Raw genomic sequence first — 24892 nt, 5'->3', positions numbered from 1 at the left:
AAGGGCAGGGGGGCCTTGTGATCTGGGTGGTAGTCATACTGCATAAACATTCATCTACTGATATATACTTAAGATCTGTACACTTTATGTTATGTATATTACTTAAATCAATCAATATAAATAACATCCTTCCCACTTATCCCTATTCAAAGTTATTTTATTTATTTAATTATCTGTCCCTTTGTGAGAAAATATAAACTCCTGAAACCAGAGATTCCATCTGTCTTCTTCATCCACAAACTCCAAGCATTTAGAATGGTATGTGGAACTATTCTAAAGTGCTTACTGAATAAAGGAATGCATGCATATATGTTTTAGACTGTGATGTCTTATACAGTAGTCACTAGCCACCAGCAGCTAATGAGCATCAAAACTGACTAGTCTAAATTGAGATGTACTGTAAATATAAAACATATACCAGATTTCCAATACTTAATACCCCAAAAAAGAATGTGAAATATTTCCAACAAAATTTACAATGGCTATATGTTAAAATGATGGCTCAAATACGTTGAGCTAAACATAATATTAAGATTAATTTCATCTATTTCTTCTGAAATATTTTTATGTGGCTACTAAAAAATTTAACTTACCTATGTGGCTCACATTTGTAGCTTGCAACATTTCTACTTTACAGTGCTGCTATCCATCATGTTAACAGAAAGGCATCATTTAAGCTACTTTTAATTAACGAAAATTTTAATTTAATCATGAGCTAGTAATTAACAATGTCCTTAATAAGGAAAGACAGAAGCCTTTATTAGAAGCCTCTAGTAAAAGAAACAGCAGGGATGCAACAGGAATATGTTCCTAATTGCTCAGTATCAAACATTACCCTCCTCCTCTCCAAACAAGTTCCTCCATACTTTAAAAGCCAGTTGTCTCTTCTGGTCATGACAGTCCTCTCTGCCCTCATTTCTCCTTTTGTTTTTCATTTTCCTATCACAATACTCGTGTATTCCTTTGTTTAACAGACAAATATTTGAATGCCTGCAATGTGCCAAGCACTGTCCTAGGAACCTAGAGTATGGCAGTAAACTGGAGAAACAAGGTCCTTCTTCAGATGGAGGAAGACAGAAGATAAACATATTCACTCACTATGAAGTTAAAAGCATGGCAAAGGGTTTGAAAGAGGCATGTGGCTGGTGGTGGTGGCACTATTTTACAGGGACATCAGTAAGCCTGAAGAGATGACATCTGAACAGAGATATGAAGGAAATGAGGAAGGCAGCCATCTGAACATCCGGGATGTATCCCAAGCAGAGAAAAACAAGCAAAACTATACATGGCACTGTCTGAGGAAGAACAAGAACTGTTCCTCCTCTAGTTCCAAAGTGCCCATGGTCTTGGACAGAGCCTCCAACTAGGCACAGAAGAGACCGTTTTGTGGGGTGCCTCAGTTTTTCAGAGAATTACTCCTCGATCCTTAAGCCATGTGGAGCCTACTGCCCTCCATTCCAGCTCTAAGGGTGAACACATGATCCACTGCAGCCATCAACATATTTTATCCCCAAGTCCAAATTGATTACTTCGGGGATAGACTTGTGACCCCAAACAGGCCAAGTACTTGTGTAAGAACTGTTAGAAAAGAAAGGATGGACGAATGTAAGCCTGAAAATGTTGGGAAATGAGGGGTGGAGGTAAAGGTGAGGGTACAGACATCAAAAGGGGGAAAGGCTGCCTAAGAGTGAAAGTGAGAGAAAGCAACCCCTAATATTATCTGAGTCCCTGGGTGCAGCCATGCACGGAGCTAAAACTACCATTAAAACAGTCAATAAATTCCCTTTTTTGATTAATCCACATAGAGTTGGCTTTTCTATTCCTAGGAACCAAAAGAATCTGGAACAGTAGAGTTTTGTTTTGGACTTTTATTATAACGTACAGTCTCATTGAGTGTATTAAAAACAAGAGACTAGGCTATCTTTCTCAAATTAATTTAAAGTGTCTTCACTTAACATATGCAGCAGAGAGTTCCAGAAGAAGAATGGAAAAGTCAGCCTTAAATAATTTAAAATAGAAGAAATGACTTAAAAGCAACAACTTTAAAGCAAAGATAATACCTATTCAAGCTTCTGTGTGGTAAATAACAATATATTAGACTAAAGATTAGTCCAGACACCTGTTTTGTCTTATTGATCTGAACCACAACCAGATAATACTGCAGGATACTCCTAATGGATAGAGCAATTCAGTCCTCAGTCTTCCTCTAAATTTTCTTGACTATTTAAACTCATTAACTTTCCAGATTTACTTTTTATCCATTAAGAACATTTAAAAATTTTTTCTGTAAGTGACGGCCTTCCTTTGCCAGAGAGGTATCAGTGAAAACTAGCTAAAACAGAAAGTTCTAAATAAGATGCCAAATCTCACAATACAGAAAATGCCAAGGTTTCAACAAAAATTCACTCATACCCAAAACCAGGAAGATCTGAAACTGAATTAAAAAAGACAGTCACTAGATAACCAAGACTGAGACGAGAATAACCTGAAAATGACTTTAAAGTAACCATGATAAAAATGCTTAAATGACCAACTGTGAACATACTTGAAAAACATGAAAAAAGAGAAAGCCTCAACAAAGAGTCAGTAGATATCCAAGAAAAAGTAAATGGAAAACGTTTTTTCTTATATTTGATAGCTCAATTTTACTGAGCTATCAAATGCAAATTTTAAAAGAGAAAATAAGTGAAATAAAAAGTTCTGTAGGGCTTTCCTGGTGGCGCAGTGGTTGAGAGTCCGCCTGCCGATGCAGGGGACAAGGGTTCATGCCCCGGTCCGGGGGGATCCCACATGCCGCGAAGCGGCTGAGGCCGTGAGCAATGGCCGCTGAGCCTGCACGTCCGGAGCCTGTGCTCCGCAACAGGAGAGGCCACAACAGTGAGAGGCCCGCGTATCGCAGAAAGAAAGAAAAAAAAAGTTCTGTAGTTGGGCTCAACTACGGAATGGAGGGGAAAAAGGGAAGAACCACTAACCTTGAAGTCAGAACAATAAACGACCCAAGCTAAAAAGAAGAGAGAAAAAGGACAGAAAAAAAATATCATGCAGCTGTGGGACTATAACAAAGATTTAACTTTGGTGCCACTGCTGCCCTGAAAGGAGACTTTTTCAGAGCTGAAAAAGGTACACAAAAAAATAATGGCTGAAATCTCCCCAAACTGCCATGAGACATAAACCTATAAATTCAAGAAGCTTAACAAAATCCAGAGGAAAAATCCAAAGAAATCCATGTCAAGACACATAATCATTAAATTTTTGAAAATAAAAATGTCTTGAAAGCAGCTGGAGAAAAATGACATGTTGTTTATTAGGGGAAAAATAATTTAAAAGACAGCAAAGTTTTCATTAAAAAACATGGAGGCCAGAAAGAAGTGGAACAATATTTTTCAAGTGCTAAGAGAAAACTAACAATCCAGAATGCTATATACACTGAAAGTATACTTCAAGAATGGAAAGAAATCAAGACACTATCAGATGAAGGAAAACTAAAAGGATATGTGACCAGCAGACCTACCCTAAGGAATGGCTAAAAAAAACTGTCTAAACAGAAAAAAAAACAATAAAGCAGAGATGCTGAAACATCAAGAAGGAAGAAAAAGTATGGTAAACAAAAATATGGGTAAATATAATAAACGTTCCATTTCCTCAAGTCATCTAAATTATGTTTCACAGTTGAAAAGATAACTGTCAAACACTGTCTTATATGGACCAAAATACATGCAGAGGAAATATGTAAACCAAGCTAAAAGCAAGGGAAGGAAAAAAGATATAAAGGGACAACATGCTTCTAAATAATCCATGGATCAAAGAACTCTCAAAGGAAATTTTAAAAATATGATAAGATGGGGCTTCCCTGGTGGTGCAGTGGTTGAGGGTCTGCCTGCCGATGCAGAGGACATCGGTTCATGCCCCAGTCCGGGAAGATCCCACATGACGCGGAGCGGCTAGGCCCGTGAGCCATGGCTGCTGAGCCTGCGCGTCTGGAGCCTGTGCTCCGCAACAGGAGAGGTCACAACAGTGAGAGGCCTGCGTATCGCAAAAAAAAAAAACAAAAAACAAAAAAAACGATGAGATGAATAAAAATGGAAATTCAACATGACAAAATTTGTGGGACACAAGCTACAGGAGTGATGACACAGAAATTTATAGCAATAAAATACATACATTAGAAAAGAATAAAAGTCTGATCAATAGTATAAAGTCTTATCTCAAAAACTAGAAAAAGAAAAACAAATGAGCCCAATGCAGGCAGAAGCAAGGAAACAATTAAAAAAAACAGAAATTGATGAAATTAAGAACAGAAAAATAAAAGAAAATTCAATGCAACAGAATTTGACTTCAGGCATGACAGTGTAAAAAAGCTACATGGATGGGATTGCCAGGAAAACTGGTGAAAATAATTTAAAACCCTAATCATTTAAAGCTTCTGGAGGGACTTCCCTGGTGGCGCAGTGGTTAAGAATCCCCCTGCCAATGCAGGGGACACAGGTTCAAGCCCTGGTCCGGGAAGATTCCACATGTCACAGAGCAACTAAGTCCGTGCGCCACAACTACTGAGCCTGCACTGTACAGCCCGTGAGCCACAACTACTGAAGCCCAGTCACCTGCAGCCCGTGCTCTGCAACAAGAAAAGCCACAGCAACAAGAAGCCCGTGCACCCCAACAAAGAGTAGCCCCCACTCGCTGCAACCAAGACCCAACACCCAGCCATAAGTAAGTAAATAAATAAATTTATATTTAAAAATAAATAAAGCTTCTGGAAATGGTCCTAAGGGCATATAGCAAAGGAAGAAATATCTAAACAAGAAAAATGCCATGAAAGTTTGGCAAGAAAAATGAGAACCAAGACCACTCCCTCCCTCCAGCCTGCCAGCTCTGTGAGGCCGACTCCACTCCAGACCGTGCAGCCAAGGACACAGGGATCCTGGGGAGCAGGAGGTCGGCATTTATGATCCTGTCCACCTACCTGTTGCTGAGGCTACAAGGTCGAGATTCTCTACTTCTAAGACCCCACTCATGGAACAGAAACTTTACCGTGTGTGAGAGTCTGCTGGGAATACTGGAGCTCTAATCACCCTTGTTTGGGCTCATGAAATGGTGGTTCCACACCCGGAAAGGCAGTTCAAGAAGATCTCAGGCTACTGACCCTCCCCATGGGTGCTCAGCTCCAAAAGTCGGGGTGTCTCTCACACAGAAGTGTAGTTTCCCCCACTCCCAGTTCCAGAGCCCTGCCTGGCAGGTTCTGCCCGGGGGAAGGAGAAGCGGGCAGTAAAACAAATAGCTCTTACTCTCCTCCCAGCAACAGAGCAAGGAGAGGTTCAGGCCTAAGAGGGCTCTGAACAAGAGTAGAGGCTGTGGTGAAAGGTAATTGGGAAAAGGTTCATAGATTCAAGATGACAGAGCTAAACTCTAGGCCAGCTCATCTGCAGGAGAGAAGACGGCTGGGAGGAGTCCTCCTGAGATCAGAACAAGAATCAAAGACTGACCTCAGGAACCAATACTTCAAAGGACCCCAAATTTGATTGAATTAGTCTACAAAACAGTTTATGCCCAAGGGCACTGTTGAAAACAACAGAGCCAAGAGCTGGAAAATTTCAGAACAAAACAGATGGGTGTTGGCAGGGAAAGAGGATGGGAGCTCTGCCCAAACCACTATCCTCTGAGGGTGACTGAGCATACCCAAAGCTGCTCCTCCCTGGGAAACAACATCAGAGGCTTAACACTAGAGAAACACGGGACAGGGTGGGACCAGAACTCATGAAAATAACCCTGCCAGTCACCAAACATATAAACAAGCAAATTACAATGAAAAGCCAGGGCAGGAAGCAGGCGGTGGCAGAAAGACCAATATACAGACTTATTATATTACTAGAATGCCTAATTTCCAAGAACAAAAAAAATTACAAGACATACAAAGAAACACAAAAGTATGGCATATAAACTGAAAAAAAAAAGCAGGCAACATCAACTACCTATGAGGGCAACCAAATGTCAGGTTAACAGAAAAAGAATTCAAGACTGCCATTATAAACATGTATAAAGGGGAATTCCCTGGCAGTTCAGTGGTTAGGACTCGGCACTTTCACTGCTGTGGGCCTGGCTTCGATCCCTGGTTGGGGAACTAAGATCTCACAAGCCACTTGGCATGGCCAAAAAAAAAAAACAATGCATAAAGAACTTAAAAGGAAACTAGGATTAAAGAGATAAAGGGAGGAATGATAATGATATCATATCAATAGAAAATATCAATAAAGAGACAGAAATTGCTATTTTTGTCAAAAAGACCAAAAGGGGAATTCCGGAGTTGAAAATAATAGCTGAAACAAAGAATTCCCTAGAGGGGCTCAACAGTATATATGAACTGGCAAAAGAAATAACTAGTGAATGTGAATACAGAGCAACAGAGATTACATAAAACAAAGAAAAAACAGAAAAAAGAACAGAAAAAAATGATCAGAGCCTCACAGAAATGTGGAACATGCATATTCAGTATACGAACATAATGGAAGGAATGGGAGTTTCAGAAGAAAGGAAAGGAGCTTAAAAATATACAAAAAAAAGGGGACCTTCAAGATGGCGGAGGAGTAAGACGTGGAGATCACCTTCTTCCCCACAAATACATCACAAATACATCTACACGTGGAACAACTCCTACATAACAGCTACTGAACGATGGCAGAAGACCTCAGACTTCCCAAAAGGCAAGAAACTCCCCTCGTACCTGGGTAAGGAAAAAGAAAAAAGAATAAACAGAGACAAAAGAATAGGGACGGGACCTGCACCTCCGGGAGGGAGCTGAGACGGACGAAAGTTTCCACACACTAGGAAGCCCCTTCACTGGCGGAGACTGGGGTGGGAGGGGGGGGGGTGACAGGGGCGGGGAGGGGGGAAGCTTCGGAGCCGTGGAGGAGAGCGCAGCATCAGGGGCGAGGAGGACAAAGCGGAGAGATTCCCGCACAGAGGATCGGTGCCGACCAGCACTCACCAGCCCGAGAGGCTTGTCTGCTCACCCGCCGGGGCCGGCGGGGCTGGGAGCTGAGGCTCGGGCTTCTGTCGGAGCGTAGGGAGAGGACTGAGGTTGGCGGCGTGAACACAGCCTGCAGGGGGTTAGTGCACCACGGCTAGCCGGGAGGGAGTCCGAGAAAAGTCTGGAGCTGCCGAAGAGACTTTTTCTTGCCTCTTTGCTTCCTGGTGCGCTAGGAGAGGGGATTAAGAGCCCTGCTTAAAGGAGCTCCAGAGACGAAGGCAAGCCGCAGCTATCAGCGCGGACCCCAGAAGCGGGCATGAGACGCTAAGGCTGCTGCCGCCGCCACCAAGAAGACTGTCTGCAAGCACAGGTCACTATCCACACCGCCCCTTCCGGGAGCCTGTGCAGCCCGCCACTGCCAGGGTCCCGTGATCCTGGGACAACTTCCCCGGGAGAACGCACAGCGCGCCTCAGGCTGGTGCAACGTCACGTTGGCCTCTGCTGCGCAGGCTCGCCCGGAATTCCATACCCCTCCCTCCCCCCGACCTGAGTGAGCCAGAGCCCCCGAATCAGCGGCTCCTTTAACCCTGTCCTGTATGAGCGAAGAACAGACGCCCTCAGGAGACCTACACGAAGAGGCGGGGCCGGTCCAAAGCTGAACCTCAGGAGCTGTGCAAACAAAGAAGAGAAAGGGAAATCTCTCCCAGCAGCCTCAGGAGCAGCGGATTAAAGCTCCACAGTCAACTTCATATACCTACCCTGCATCTCTGGAATACCTGAATAGACAACGAATCATCCCAAAATTGAGGCGGTGGACTTTGGGAGCAACTGTAGACCTGGGGTTTGCTTTCTGCATTTAATTTGTTTCTGGTTTTATGTTTATCTTAGTTTAGTATTTAGAGATTATTAACATTGGTAGATTTGTTTACTAATTTGGCTGCTCTCTTCCTTTTTACACACACACACACACACACATATATACATACATATTTTTTTCCCCTTTTTCTGAGTGTGTATGTGTATGCTTCTTTGTGTGATTTGCTGTATAGCTCTGCTTTTACCATCTGTCCCAGGGTTCTACCTGTCCATCTTTTTTTGGTTTTTTTTTAGTATAGTTTTCAGCACTTCTTATCATTCGTGGACTGTTTTTTTTTTTGGTTTGGTTGCTCTCTTCTTTCTTACTTTCTGTTTTTTTATTATTATTACTTTCCTATATATTTTTATTTTATTTTATTTTATTTTATTTTGCAGTACGCGGGCCTCTCATTGCTGTGGCCTCTCCCGTTGCGGAGCACAGGCTCCGGACGCGCAGGCTCAGTGGCCATGGCTCACGCGCCCAGCCGTTCTGCGGCATGTGGGATCCTCCCAGACCGGGGTACGAACCCGCGTCCCCTGCATCAGCAGGCGGACTCTCAACCACTGCGCCACCAGGGAAGCCCTATTTTTATTTTTAATAATGTATTTTTTTTTATTTTAATAACTTTTTCTTTTCTTTCTTTCTCTCTCCCTCCTTCCCCTCTTCCCCCTCCCTCCCTCTGTCTGTCTCTCCCTCTCTCTTTCTTTCTTTACTCCCTTTTCTTCTGAGCTGTGTGGCTGACAAGGTCTTGGTGCTCCGGCCAGGTGTCAGGCCTGAGCATCTGAGGTGGGAGAGCTGAGTTCAGGACATTGGTCCACCAGAGATCTCCAAGCCCCACGTAATATCAAGCAGTGAAAGCTCTCCCAGAGACCTCCATCTCAACGCTAAGACCCAGCTCCACTCAACGACCAGCAAGCTACAGTGCTGGACACCCTATGCCAAGCAACTAGCAAGACAAAAATACAACCCCACCCATTAGCAGAGAGGCTGACTAAAATTATAATAAGGTGACAGACACCCGAAAACACACCACCGGAAGCGGTCCTGCCGACCAGAAAGACAAGATCCAGCCTCATCCACCAGAACACAGGCACTGGTCCCCTCCACCAGGAAGCCTACACAACCCACTGACCCAACCTTTCCCACTGGGGGCAGACACCAAAAATAACAGGAATTATGAACCTGCAGCCTGCAAAAAGGAGACCCCAAACACAGTAAGTTAAGTAAAATGAGAAGACAAATACACAGCGGATGAAGGAGCAAGATAAAAACCCACCAGACCAAACAAATGAAGGGGAAATAGGCAGCCTACCTGAAAAAGAATTCAGAGTAATGACAGTAAAGATGATCCAAAATCCCGGAAATAGAATGGAGAAAATACAAGAAACGTTTAACAAGGACCTAGACGAACTAAAGAGCAAACAAACATTGATGAAAAACAATAAATGAAATTATAAATTCTCTAGAACGAATCAATAGCAGAATAACTCAGGCAGAAGAAAGGATAAGTGACCTGGAAGATAAAATAGTGGAAATAACGACCACAGAGCAGAATAAAGAAAAAAGAATGAAAAGAGTTGAGGACAGTCTCAGAGACCTCTGGGACAACATTAAACGCAACAGCATTCAAATTATAGGGGTCCCAGAAGAAGAAGAGAAAAAGAAAGGGACTGAGAAAATATTTGAAGAGATTATAGTTGAAAACTTCCCTAACACAGGAAAGGAAATAGTCAATCAAGTCCAGGAAGTGCAGACAGTCCCATACAGGATAAATCCAAGGAGAAACATGCCAGGACACATATTACTCAAACTATCAAAAATTAAATACAAAGAAAAAATATTAAAAGCAGCAAGGGAAAAGCAACAAATAATATACAAGGGAATCCCAATAAGGTTAACAGCTGATATTTCAGCAGAAACTCTACAAGCCAGAAGGGAGTGGCGGGACATATTTAAAGTGATGAAAGGGGAAAACCTACAAGCAAGATTACTCTACCCAGCAAGGATCTCATTCAGATTCTATGGAGAAATTAAAAGCTTTACAGACAAGCAAAAGCTAAGAGAATTCAGCACCACCTAGCTTTACAACAAATGCTAAAGGAACTTCTCTAGGCAGGAAACACAAGAGAAGGAAAAGACCTACAATAACAAACCCAAAACAATTAAGAAAATGGTAATAGGAAAATACATATCGTTAACTACCTTAAAGGTAAGTGGATTAAATGCTCCAACCAAAGACATACTCTGGCTGAATGGATACAAAAACAAGAGCTATATAATTGCTGTCTACAAGAGAGCCACTTCAAACCTAGGGACACATACAGACTGAAAGTGAGGGGATGGAAAAAGATATTCTATGCAAATGGAAATCAAAAGAAAGCTGGAGTAGCAATTCTCAATTCAGACAAAACAAACTTTAAAATAAAGACTATTACAAGAGACAAAGAAGGACAATACGTAATGATCAAGGGATCAATCCAACAAGAAGATATAACAATTGTAAATATTTATTCACTTAACACAGGAACACCTCAGTACATAAGGCAAATGCTAACAGCCACAAAAGGGGAAATTGACAGTAACACAACAATAGTAGGGAACTTTAACACCCCACTTTCACCAATGGACAGACTAACCGAAATGAAAATAAATAAACACAAGCTTTAAATGATACACTAAACAAGATGGACTTAATTGGTATTTAAAAGACATTGCATCCAAAAACAACAGAATACCCTTTCTTCTCAAGTGCTCATGGAACATTCTCCAGGATAGATCATATTTTCGGTCACAAATCAAGTCTTGGTAAATTTAAGAAAACTGAAATCATATCAAGTATCCTTTCCAGCCACAACGCTATGAGACTAGATATCAATTACAGGAAAAAGTCTCTAAAAAACAACAAACACACGGAGGTTAAACAATACACTACTAAATAACCAGGAGAACACTGAAGAAATCAAAGAGAAAATCAAAAAATACCCAGAAACAAATGACAGTGAAAACATGATGACCCAAAACCTATGGGATGCAGCAAAAGCAGTTCTAAGAGGGAAGTTTATAGCAATACAATCCTACCTCAAGAAACAAGAAAAATCTCAAATAAACCACCTAAACTTACACCTAAAGCAAGCAGAGAAAGAAGAACAAAAAAACCCCCAAAGTTAGCAGAAGGAAAGAAACCATAAAGTTCAGATCAGAAATAAATTATAAAAGAAATGAAGGAAACAATAGCAAATATAAATAAAACTAAAAGCTGATTCTTTGAGAATATAAACATAATTGATAAACTATTAGCCAGACTCACCAAGAAAAAAAGAGAGAAGGCTCAAATCAACAGAATTATAAATGAAGAAAGAGCAGTAACAACTGACACTGCAGAAATCCAAAGGATCATGAGAGATTACTACTAGCAACTATATGCCAATAAAATGGACAACCTGGAAGAAATGGACAAATTCCTACAAAAGGACAACCTTCCAAGACTAAACCAGGAAAAATAGAAAATATAAACAGATCAATCACAAGCACTGAAATTAAAACTGTGATGAAAAATCTTCCAACAAACAAAATCCCAGGACCAGGTGGCTTCACAGGTAAATTCTATCAAACATTTAGAGAAGAGCTAATACCTATCCTTCTCAAACTCTTCCAAATTATAGCAGAGGGAGGAACACTCCCAAACTCATTCTACGAGGCCACCATCACCCTGATACCAAAACCAAAGATGTCACAAAAAAAGAAAACTACAGGCCAATATCACTGATGAACGTAGATGCAAAATTCCTCAACAAAATACTAGCAAACAGAATCCAAAAACACATTAAAAGGATCATACACCATGATCAAGTGGGGTTTCTCCCAGGAATGCAAGGATTCTTCAGTATACACAAATCAATCAATGTGATAAGCCATATTAACAAATTGAAGGGGAAAAACCATATGATCATCTCAATAGATGCAGAAAAAGCTTTCGACAAACTTCAACAACCATTTATTATAAAAAACCTCCGGAAAGTAGGCATAGAGGGAACTTACCTCAACATAATAAAGGCCATATATGACAAACCCACAGCCAACATCATCCTCAGTGGTGAAAAAACGAAACCATTTCCTCTAAGATCAGGAACAAGAAAAGGTTGCCCACTCTCACCACTAGTACTCAACATAGTTTTGGAAGTTTTAGCAGAAGCAGTTAGAGAAAAAAAAGAAATAAATGGAATTCAAATCGGAAAAGAAGTAAAGCTGTCACTGTTTCCAGATGACATGATACTATACATAGAGAATCCTGAAGATGCTACAAGAAAACTACTAGAGCTAATCAATGAATTTGGTAAAGTAGCAGGATACAAAATTAATGCACAGAAATCTCTTGCATTCCTATACACTAATGATAAAAAACCTGAAAGAGAAATTAGGGAACCACTCCCATTTACCACTGCAACAAAAAGAATCAAATACCTAGGAATAAACCTACCTAAGGAGACAAAGGCCCTGTATGCAGAAAACCATAAGACACTGATGAAAGAAATTAAAGATGATATAAACAGATGGGAGAGATATACCATGTTCTTGAATTGGAAGAATGAAGACTGTGAAAATGACTGTACTACTCAAAGCAATCTACACATTCAATGCAATCCCTATCAAACTACCAATGGCATTTTTCACAGAACTAGAACAAAAAATTTCATAATTTGTATGGAAACACAAGACTCCAAACAGCCATAGCAATGTTAAGAAAGGAAAACAGAGCTGGAGGAATCAGGCTCCCTGAGTTCAGACTGTACTGCAAAGCTACAGTAATCAAGACAGTATGGTACTGGCACAAAAATAGAAATATAAGGGCTTCCCTGGTGGCGCAGTGGTTGAGAGTCCGCCTGCCGATGCAGGGGACATGGGTTCGTGCCCCGGTCTGGGAAGATCCCACATGCCACAGAGCGGCTGGGCCCATGAGCCATGGCCGCTGAGGCTGCGCATCCGGAAGGGGCCACAACAGTGAGAGGCCCATGTAAAAAAAAAAAAAAAAAAAAAAAATCCATTCAGCCACTCTGTTTTTCCCAAAAAAAAAAAAAAAAAAGAAATATAGATCAATGGAACAGGAGAGAAAGCCCAGAGATAAACCCACGCACATATGGTCACCCTACCTTTGATAAAGGAGGCAAGAGTATACAATAGAGAAAAGACAGCCTCTTCAATAAGTGGTGCTGGGAGAAGTAGACAACTACAAGTAAAAGAATGAAATTAGAACACTCTCTGACACCATACAGAAAAAAAAACTCAAAATGTATTAGAGACCTAAATGTAAGGCCAGACACTATAAAACTCTTAGAGGAAAACATAGGCATAACACTCTGTGACATAAATCACAGCAAGATCCTTTTTGACCCACCTCCTAGAGAAATGGAAATAAGAACAAAAATAAACAAATGGGACCTAATGAAACTTAAAAGCTTTTGCACAGCAAAAGAAACCATAGAAAAGATGAAAAGACAACCCTCAGAATGGGAGAAAATATTTGCAAAAGAAGCAACTGACAGAGGATTAATCTCTAAAATATGCAAGCAGCTCATGCAGCTCAATATCAGCATCAAAAAAACAAATAACCCAATCCAGAAATGGGCAGAAGACCTAACCAGACATTTCTCCAAAGAAGATATACAGATTGCCAACACACACATGAAATGATGCTCAACATCACTATTAGAGAAATGCAAATCAAAACTACCATGAGGTATCACCTCACAGCAGTCAGAATAGCCATCATCAAAAAATCCACAAACAATAAATGCTGGAGAGGGTGTGGAGAAAAGGGAACCCTCTTGCACTGTTGGTGGGGATGTAAATTGATACAGCCACTATGGAGAACAGTATGGAGATTCCTTAGAAAACTAAAAATAGAACTGTCATACGACCCAGCAATCCCACTACTGGGCATATACCCTGAGCAAACCATAATTCAAAAAGAGTCATGTACCACAATGTTCATTGCAGCTCTATTTACAATAGCCAGGATATGGCCGCAACCTAAGTGTCCATCGACAGATGAATGGATAAAGAAGACGTGGCGCATATATACAATGGAATATTACTCAGCCATAAAAAGAAACGAAATTGAGTTATCTGTAGTGAGGTGGATAGACCTAGAGTCTGTCATACAGAGTCAAGTAAGTCAGAAAGAGAAAAATAAATACCAAATGCTAACACATATATATGGAATCTAAAGAAAAAAAAATGGTTCTAAGAACCTAGGGGCAGGACAGGAATAAAAATGCAGATGTAGATGTAGAGAATGGACCTGAGGACATGGGGAGGGGGAAGGGTAAGCTGGGACAAAGTGAGAGAGTGGCATGGACTTATATATACTACCAAATGTAAAACAGATAGCCTGTGGGAAGCAGCCACATAGCACAGGGAGATCAGCTCGGTGCTTTGTGACCACCTAGAGGGGTGTGATAGGGTGGGTAGGAGGGAGATGCAAGAGGGAAGGAGATATGGGGAGATATATATATATATAGCTGTTTCACTTTGTTATAAAGCAGAAACTACCACACCATCATAAAGCAATTATACTCCAATAAAGATGTTAAAAAAATTTTTTAAATATATACAAAAAAATAATAGTTGACAATTTCTGAAATTTACTGAAAAACACTAACCTACTCAACCAGAAAGCCAAATGAAGTCCAAGAAGAATAAACACAGACGAATCCAAGCAAAGATACATTAAAAATGCTGGAAGTGAGAAATGAGAAAACCTTGAAAGCAGCAAGAGAAAAAAAGACTATCTACAAGAGAACCCCGATAACACTAACAGCTGAGTTGTCAGCAGAAACAACGTAGGGCAGAGAGCAGTGGGATCACGTATTGAAAGTGCTCAAAGAAAACATTCTCAACCAAGAATCCTACATCCAGCAGAGCTAAATTGAAAAAATGGAAGCAAGATAAAGCCACTCTTTTATTTAAAAAAAAAAAAAAAGAAAGAAAAAAAGAGAAAGAGAGAGAGAGAGGGAATGAATTTGTTGCCGCAGACCCATCTCATAGGAAAGGACATGAGAGGATGTTTTTCAGGCTAAAAGCAAGTGCCCACAGATGGTAATTCAAATCCACAGGAAAAAAACATTCCATAAGATGTTACAGAAAAACCCTGAACGAAGTTTTTGGCCAACTGAATACTCTCTTCTCCTAACTGGTGTAAAAGGCAAATGTTCAAAAATATGTATGTAATGTGTTGTCCAGTGTAAAACATACAGAAATATAATATATTTGCTGATAACAGCACAAAGGAGGTATATATGAGAAAGGCTGCGTTGGGCTAAGAAAATGACTACAGATGGGAATGTAATTTGGTGCTGCCACTATGGAAAATAGCATGGAGTTTCCTCAAAAAGTTAAAATAGAACTATGATATGATCCATCAATTCCATTTCTGGGTATTTATCTGAAGGAAATGAAAACACTTGGAAATATATGTGCACCCCCATGTTCACTGCCCCATTATTTACAACAGTCAAGGCAGGGAAACAACCTAAGTACCCACTGATGGATGAATGAATATGGAAAATGTGGTCTATATATACAATGGAATATTATTCAGCCATAAAAAAGAAGAAAATCCTGCTATTTGCAACAACATAGATGGAACTTGAGAGTGTTATGCTAAATAAAGTAAGTCAGACAAAGAAAAGCAGATACCCTATGATCTAACTTATATGTGGAATATAAAAAAAAATCAAACTCCTAGAAAGATTCTAAGTTTGATGAAATCAAATTTATCTGTTTTTCCTCTTATATATCATGGATTTTTTAAAAAATCAAACAGAGAACAGATTGGTGGTTGCCATAGGTGGGGGCTGGGGGGGTTGGAGATATGGGTGACTGGTCAGAAGGTACAAACTCCAAATTATAATACTTACCAGCTCTGGGGATGTAAGGTACAGCATGCTGACTATAGTAACAACACTGTATTATATATTTTAAAGTTGCTAAGAGGGTAGATCTTAAAAGTTTTCACCATAAGAAAATAAAAATTTAGAACTATGTGACACAATGGATATTAACTAAACTTACTGTGGTAATCATTTCACTATATGTATATATATATATATAATATTATATTATATATAATATATATATAATAAATACATATAATAAATATATATATAAATAAAACTGGGGGTAATTTTTAAAAATTAGTTCTCACAAAAAATTTGCATACTGCTTGCTGTTTACTACCTACCCACACAATTGACCTGGTACCTGCTAATACTCCCAAAATTCAAAGTCAAAAAAATTATTCTAAATTTTAATGTAAAGGCAAAGAAACCAAAATAGCTAAAGCAATTTTGAAAAAAAAAATGGGAAAAATCAGACTACCAAATTTCAAAATTTACTCTACAGCCATAGTAGACAAACCTGTGGTATTTGTGGAAAGAGAGACATACAGAACAAAAAAACCAAACAGAATATCCAGAAATAGGCCCACACAAGTTTGCCCAACTGATTTTTGACATTGGTACAAAAACAATTCATTAGGGAAAAGATAATAATGGTGCTGGAGCAAGTAAACAACCATATGGGAAAAAATAAACCTCAATCTAAGCCTCACACCTTATATAAACCCAAGACAGATCATGGGATTTAAATGTAAAGTGTAAAACTTTTAGAAAAAAAAAAATCTTCAGGACCTCAGGTTAGGCAAAGAGTTCTTAGACATGACACTAAAGGCATGATTCATGAAAGGAAAAACTGATAAATTAGACTTCATCAAAATTTAAAACTTTTAATTTGCAACATACCCTGTTAAGAGGATGAAAACACAAGCTACAGGCTGGGAGAAATAGTTGCAAACCACGTATCCTGGCAAAGATTTAGTACCTAGAATATATTAAAAACTCTCAAAATAAAATAGTAAAAAATTAAACAATCTAATTAGAAAATGGCCAAAAGACATAAGGAGACATTTCACCAAAGAGGCTCAACAGATGGCAAATAAATAGATGGAGAAGTGTTTAACATCACTAGCCATTAAGGAAATGCAAATTTAAAACCAAAATGGGATACACAGCCATCAGAATGGCTAGAATAAAAAACAGTGACAACACCAAATGCTGCTGACATGCAGAGAAACAAGATCATTCGTACGTTACTGGTAGGAATGTAAAATGCTAAAAGCCACCACTTAAACCAGTTTGGTATTTTCTTAAAAAACTAAACATGCAACTACCATATGACCCAGCAAGTGCAGTCCTGGGCATTTATCCCACAGAAATGAAAACTTACATTCAGACAAAAACCTATACGTGAATGTTTATAGTAGCTTTATTCCTAATAATATAAAAAACTGGCAACAAGCCAGGTGTTAACAGGTGAATGGTGAAACAACCTGTGGTACATCACACCAAGGGATACCACTCAGCAATAAAACAGACTATTATTGATATGCTCAGTAACCTGGATGAGTCTCAGGGAAATTATGCTGCGTGAAAAAAGTCAATCCCCAAAACTGTATGATTACATTTACAAAGCATTCTTGAAATGACAAAAATGTAGAAGTAGAGAACAGATTAGTAGTTAGAACAGCTAAAGGAGGTGGTGGGAAAAGAGGGAAATGAATATAGCTATAAAAGGGCATCATGAGGGATTCTTGATGGAAATGTTTGGTATCTTGATTGTATCGATGTCAGCATCCTGGTTGTGATATGGTAGTTTTGCAGGATGTTACCATTGGGGGAAACTGGGTAAAATGTACAAGGAGTCCTCTCTATTTTTTCTTACAAATGCACTTGAATCTACAATTACTTCAAATATAAACTTTAATTAAGACAAAATTTGAATGATATTGCTTTCGAATAGCATGTACTTAAAAAACAATAAAAAAAAAAACCAAGCACTTCAGTTTTGTCCTTGAAAAGAAATAAATGCCCTTTTTACCATCTGATGTAATATGTCTAATAATTTGCAAGTGAGCTATCAAGCAGCATAATTTGGCCTCTGTGGAAGCAAACAAACTTAATACTGAGGAATGTGCAATATGTGTAACACATCTCAAATGTTTCAGAAGTTTTCAATACAATTAACTGTTCTAATACATTGTACAATACATATTATAATTCTGCTTTAATAGCAATACTGACTTGTTTAGTGACCAGATTTCTGGTTTTGAAAATACAGACAGATGTCAAAGGTCGTGCCCTCTCCAAATTTTCCATTAAAGTATACATAAAAATAAAGGACTGAAAAAAATAGTGAATAAATTTTGGTACATTCTCTCAGTGGAATGCTACTAACCAATTAAAGACAACTAAAAAGGAATCAATTATTGACATCTATAACAGCACCTACGAGTATCAAAAAATACTACATGAGTTAAAGAAGCCAGACACAAAAGAATATATGTTATGATTCAACCCACCTGAAATTTTACAATGGGAAAAAAAATTAAAGCAATAGAAACCAAAACAGTGATGAGGGCAGGAACTCCTCATTCTATGAGGCCAACATTACCCTGATACCAAAACCACACAAGGACACTACTAAAAAAAGAAAATTACAGGCCAATATTACTTATGAACACAGAAGCAAAAATCCTCAACAAAATGTTAGCAAAGTGAATTCAATAATTCATTAAAAGGATCATACACCATGATCAAGTAGGATTTATTCCAGGGATGAAAGGATGATTCAGTTTCTGCAAATCAATCAATGTGATACATCACATTAACAGAACAAAGAATAAAAATCATATGATCATTTCACAAGGTGCAGAAAAAGTGTTTGCCAAAATCCATTTATGATAAAACTCTCAACAAACTGGGTATAGAGAGAACATAACCTGAAATAATAAAGGCCATATTTGACAAACCCACAGCTAACATCATACTCAGTGGTGAAAAGCTAAAAGCTTTTCTTCTGAGATCAGGAACAAGACAAGGGTGTCCACTCTTACCACTTTTATTTCAACATAGTATTAGAAGTCCTAGTCACAGCAATCAGACAAGAAAAAGAAATAAAAGGAATCTAAATCGGAAAGGAAGAAGTAAAACTGTCACTGTTTGCAGATGACATAATACTATATATAGAAAATTCTAAAGATGTCACAAAAAACTATTAGAATTCATCAAGTTCAGTACAGTTGCAGGATACAAAAATAATATACAGAAATCTTTTGCATTTCTTTACACAAACAACAAACTATCAGAAATAGAAATTAAGAAAACAATCTCATTTACAACTGCATTAAAAAGAATAAAATACCTAGGAATAAATCTAAGGTAAAAGATCTGTGCTCCAAAAGCTATGGCACTGATGAAAGAAACTGAAGATGACACAAACAAATGGAAAGATATATTCTGCTCATTGATTGGAAGAATATTGTTAAAATGACCATACTACCCAAGACAATCTACAGATTCAATGCAATCCCTATCAAGATACCAACAACATTTTTCACAGAACTAGAACAAATAATTCTAAAATTTATATAGAAACACAAAAGACCCTGAACAGCCAAAACAATCTTGATAAGGAAGAACAAAGCTGGAGGTATCATGCACTCTGATTTCAAACTACACTACAAAGCCACAGTCATCAAAACAGTATGATACTGGAACAAAAAACAGACACATTAATCAATGTAACAGAATAGAGAGCCCAGAAATAAACCCCACATTTATATGGCCAATGAATCTATGACAAAGGAGGCAAAAATGTACAATGGGAAAAAGACAGTCTCTTCAATAAATGATGTTGGGAAAACTGCATAGCTACATGGAAAAGAATGACACTAGACCACTTTCATATACCATATACAGAGATAAACTCAAAATGGATTAAAGACTTGAATTTAAGACTCCTAGACAAAAACAAAGGCAGTAAGCTCTCGGACATGGGTCTTAGCAATGTTTTTTTGGATCCTTCTCCTCAGGCAAGGGCAACAAAAGCAAAAATAAATAGGACTACATCAAACTAAAAAGCTTTTTGCACAGTGAAGGGAACAATCTAGAAAACTAAAAGGCAATCTAGGGAATGGGAGAAGATTTTCAAATGAGATGTCCAATAAGGAGTTAATATACAAAATCTATAAAGAACTCACACAACTCAACAGCAAAAAAAGAAAGAAAAGAAAACACACACACACACACACACAAAACTCAACTAAAGAATAGGCAGAGGACCTGAACAGACGTTTTTCCAAAGAAGATATACAGATGGCCAACAGGCACATGAAAAGATACTCAATATCACTAATCATCAGGGAAATGCAAGTCAAAAGCACACTCAGATATCACCTCATACCTGTAAGAATGTCTATTACCAAAGAGACAACAAATAATAAGGACACAGAGAAAAGGGAACCCTTGTCCACTATTGGTAGGAATGTAAATTGATACAACAATTATGGAAGACAGTATGAAAATTCCTCAAAAATTAAAATCAGAACTATCAATACCATACTATTTAGCAATTCCACTTCCGGGTATTTATCTGAAGAAGACAAAGACACTAATTTGAAAAGATACACACATCCATGTTCACAGCAGCATTATTTACAATAGCAACCTAAGATATGGAAGCAACCTAAGTGTCTATCAATAGATGCATAGATAAAGGGTATGTGGCATATATATAAAATGGAATATTACTCAGCCATAAAAAAACAATAAAATCTTGCCACTTGGGACAACATGAATGGACCTAGAAATAAGTGAAATAAGTTAGACAGAGAAAGACAAATATCGTATGATTTCACTTATATGTGGAATCAAACAAAACAAAACAAACAAATATAAAAAAAAAACAGACTCATACAGAGAACAAACTGGTGGTCGCCAGAGGGAAAGGGGGTAGGGTGATGTTCAAAAAGGTGAAAGGAAAGGTGAAAGGGATTCAGAAGTCCAATTTACACTTATAAAATAAATAAGTCACAGGGCTGTTATGTACAGTATAGGGAATATAGTAATATTGTAATAAATTGTATCATGACAGCAACCAGACCTACTATGGTGATCATTTTGTACTGTATAAAAATATTGAATCACTATGTTGTACACCTAAAACTAATTAATATTGTAAATCAATTATACTTCAATAAATGTATGTATATATATATACACATATATACATATCTTCTATATCTTGCACTGGGAGATTAACAGATGTATACAGCTGTCATAACTCATCAAACTGAATAATTTAAGATTGGTGCATGTTACCACAGGTTATTCTGGAAAAAAAATTTTGAGAACAATGAAATTATACATTCGTCTAGTACTATGCAAAGGTGCCAGTCTATTTCAAGAGAAAGAGCTTTACATCATAATGTAAGTCAACTCACTGCTTCCTTCATCAAGAAAGTCTTGCTACAAAAATAGTCACTAAACTGTGTGCTTAGTAACCAAGTTGATTTACATTCTGGTTGAAGCTCTCTATTTCAACACAGGCAGGGCTGTAACATACAATTGGATATCAACAGCCACTCAGCTGGGCTAGCAGCCTGTGGGAGAAGGATGAAAGAAGAAATGGGGCTTAGAGCAAGCTTAAACTTGAAAATCCCTTCCATTCCTCTCAAATTCAAAGGAATTTTGTATTCCATTTCATATCATGTGTTACAGTCTGAATGTCTGTGTGTCCCCAAAACCCCTCCTTTCATATGTTAGAGCCATAACCCTCAATGTGTTGGGAAATGAAATTTTGGGGGTAATTAGGGTTAGATGATGTCATAAGAGTGGGGCTCTAATGATGGAAACAGTGCACTTATAAGAAAAGCGTTCTTCCCCTCTCCCCTTCTTCCCTCCACCACCCCCTACCCCCATGTGAGGACACAGTGAGAAGGTAGCTTTCTGTAAGCAAGGAAGAGAGCCAAGATCAGCTGGCACCTTAATCTTGGACTTCCCAGCCTCCAGAACTGTAAGAAATAAATGTATGTTTGTTAAGCCACTCAGTCTAAGGTATTTTGTTATAGCAGCCCAAGCAGATTAATATGTATCTTAACATAAAATGGTTTTGAATAACTGGTTAAATATCTTTTTCTCCCAAACTATAAATAAAATTGATATTATGGGAAGATATACCACACTTACCCTAGTTTTAAAAATACCACCCAAGACTGGGGTATCATAATACCTTAAATGGATCAATCACATACCTGCCTATTTTATTTTATCTTATTTTATTTTTTAATTTAATTTTTCTTTAATTTTCTTTATTTTATTCTATGCTATTCTATTTATTTATTTCTGGCCTTGTGATGCGGCTTGCAGGATCTTAGATCCCCTACCAGGGACTGAACTCAGGACCCCGGCAGTGAGAGCCCCGAGTCCTAACCACTGGACCACCAGGGAATTCCCATGCCTCTTATTTTAAATAGAAAAACAAGGTTTAATTTATAAAAGTGCTCAAACATATCCATTGTAAATAATGGATGATACCCATAATGCAAGAACAGAAGGAAAAAATTACACGCCATTTTGTCTACAAATGGGGGCATTTTGGGCTTCCCTGGTGGCGCAGTGGTTGAGAATCCACCTGCCGATGCAGGGGACACGGGTTCATGCCCCGGTCCGGGAAGATCCCACATGCCACGGATTGGCTGGGCCTGTGAGCCATGGCCGCTGAGCCTGTGCGTCTGGAGCCTGTGCTCCACAACGGGAGAGGCCACAACAGTGAGAGGCCCGTGTACCGCAAAAAAAAAAAAAAAAAAGGGGGGGGGGGCATTTCAAGGAGTCTTACAAGGCTCATCCAAGTACCTGAGTAAGTTGAATAAAAGGGAAAAAAAATTCTGACTGGATGCTAGAAATTAAGATTTAGATACTCTTCTAGACTCAAAAGGAACACTGATGTCAAGCAACAAAATCACTGCTTTGCAAAAGGCATGCATGTGTAATTACTGCTCTACTTGGCAAAAAAGTCTCTTGGGGTTCTGTAGGGGGTGGGAGGGAATGCCAAATGAATTTAAAAACTCAAGGAGAGTACTAATATAAAATGATTTAACCTAATGTAGGTGAGAAATAAGAATCAGTAAAGAAAGGTCAGCTGATAAATAGCCTGTAGTAAAAACAACTGTTTCCTGGAAAGCAGACCACCTAACTACTATTACCTCAGCATAACCATGAAGCAAGCTATAACCATTCTTACTCTTCATGGTAGAAAGCAGAGAAAGCCTACGTGACATTCAGGGAAGTCAAGTGAGTTCTCTTAGAGGAGAACCTAAATTTCTCACTCAATTCATTTACTATTTAAAATGCACCTAGCAGCCACCCCTCAAAAACAAAACAAAATGCAACCCTGAACTGTATAGGGTGATGACCTATCACTTTACATATCCAGTATGGACCTCTCGCCTCCAACTGCCTATTTAATATCTCCACCTGCACGTCTCATCTTGTCTCAAGGGAAACATGCCCAGGTCTGAACTCCTGACTTCTTCCCCCAAACTGATCTTCCCAGTCTTCTCCATCTCAGGTAGGAGCTCTTCTGACTTTCTAAGTGCTCGAGATGCTTCTTGGAGGCATCCTTGACTCTTCTCATTTTCTCACCCCACACATCTAATCCACCAGCAAATCCTGTCAGCTCTACCTCCAAACTATACCCAGAACCTGACTATTTCTCACACCACTTTCATGGCTTCAACCCTGGTCAAAATGGCCATCATCTCTCTCCTGAATCATGCACTAGTCCCCTTCTTAGTCTCCCTATTTCCAAAGTCCCTCTACCTCTACAGTCTATTGCTCACACAGCAGCCAAGAATGACCTAATCACCTCTCAAAGGCCCCACCTCCAAATACTACCACATTAGGGATTAGGTTTCAACGTATTATTTGCAGGGGGCGGGAGCCAGGACGACACACAGACAAATATTCAGTTTACAGCAGTTGCTATAGTATCTAACATATTAAATATTTTACTTATTTATCTTATTATGCCTTCCTGTTTAGAGCACAAGCTCCATAAAGCCAGGACTTATCCTTATTTTGTTCACTGCTATTCCCAGAGTCTAGACAATACCTGGCACATAATAGGCGCTCAATAATGATTTACTGAATAAAATGATACTTACTAACATAAAATAAGTTCAAAGCAAATACGAGTGATGTTATTTTTCACACAGTACTGAAACTGTTTATTGCTACTTTCTATTAAGACATTTTAGTTTAAGTATGCCAATGCAAATTTACATAACTGTCATAAAACTAGAATATACTCTTTTGCAAAGTGTATTTAAATAAAGGTGTTCCCTCAAGTCTTGTAACCTAAATTATAATTACCTTATTTAAAGCATGTCCAACATGAGGGTCACCATTTGCATAAGGAGGTCCATCGTGAAGACAAAACTCTGTCTTCACTTTTCTTTCTCTTTGCCATGAATAAAGTTCCAAAAATCCACATTTCTGTTTAAAAAGAACAATAATGTCTGAACATCATGTAAACACATACTCCTGAATCTTATCATAAATAACAACCAACACTTGCTTATTTCCTATCCCATTCTAATGTATTCAACTCTAAAACACAAATGGTGAGGTTTCTAAAATGCACATCTGAGTATTCATCTTTTAATACTTTTGAATAGCTTCTCCGTAGACTTCAGTTTAAAGTCTAAGTGCTTTATAAACGTATACAGGACCCTACAAAGGTTTAGTACCACTAAGTTCTTGGGCAGTCTCTCAGCACTCCCCACCCTCCACTCCATGGTGAAGGACCTGAAGATCCCCCATCTCTCTCTCTCTCTCCCTCTCTCTCTCTCTCTCTCTCTCTCTCTCTCTCTCTCTGTCTCTCACACACACACACACACACACACACACACACACACGTACTCACATCTTATTTCTGCTATCCTTTGGCCTCAACACTTGCTACTCTCTTAATTTGGAATAACACTGATTGTAATCCCACTCTCCTTCCCCCACTTGCTGTGTAACCTTGACCAAGTCATTTTGCCTTTGTAGGCCTATTCCCTCATCTGAAAAAAATGTTAATAATATCCAACTCACCGAGCTGGTGTGAAGATTATATGAGAAAATCTCTGCAACTGTCACAGTTCCAGAAATACAGAAGGTACTGGATAAAACACT

General features: G+C 38.7%; 1 protein-coding gene across 2 annotated transcripts in view; it reads right to left on the bottom strand.

Annotated features, from left to right (window-relative positions):
• Positions 1 to 24892, bottom strand: part of IARS2 (isoleucyl-tRNA synthetase 2, mitochondrial) — a 68722-nt gene that overhangs the window by 42777 nt on the left and 1053 nt on the right. Inside the window, exon 2 of one of the 2 annotated variants that reach the window (XM_019920414.3) lies at positions 24086 to 24208. In XM_019920414.3, coding sequence (XP_019775973.1) covers positions 24086 to 24208 — 123 coding nt within the window. Of the gene's footprint in view, positions 1 to 6563; positions 6719 to 24085; positions 24209 to 24892 lie in introns of those variants that run through there. The other variant, XM_073800465.1, reaches the window with a different exon arrangement.

This window comes from Tursiops truncatus, chromosome 1, assembly GCF_011762595.2.
Source record: "Tursiops truncatus isolate mTurTru1 chromosome 1, mTurTru1.mat.Y, whole genome shotgun sequence".
Taxonomy (NCBI): Eukaryota; Metazoa; Chordata; class Mammalia; order Artiodactyla; family Delphinidae; genus Tursiops; species Tursiops truncatus.
This window is presented reverse-complemented; position numbering and strand designations above follow the sequence as displayed.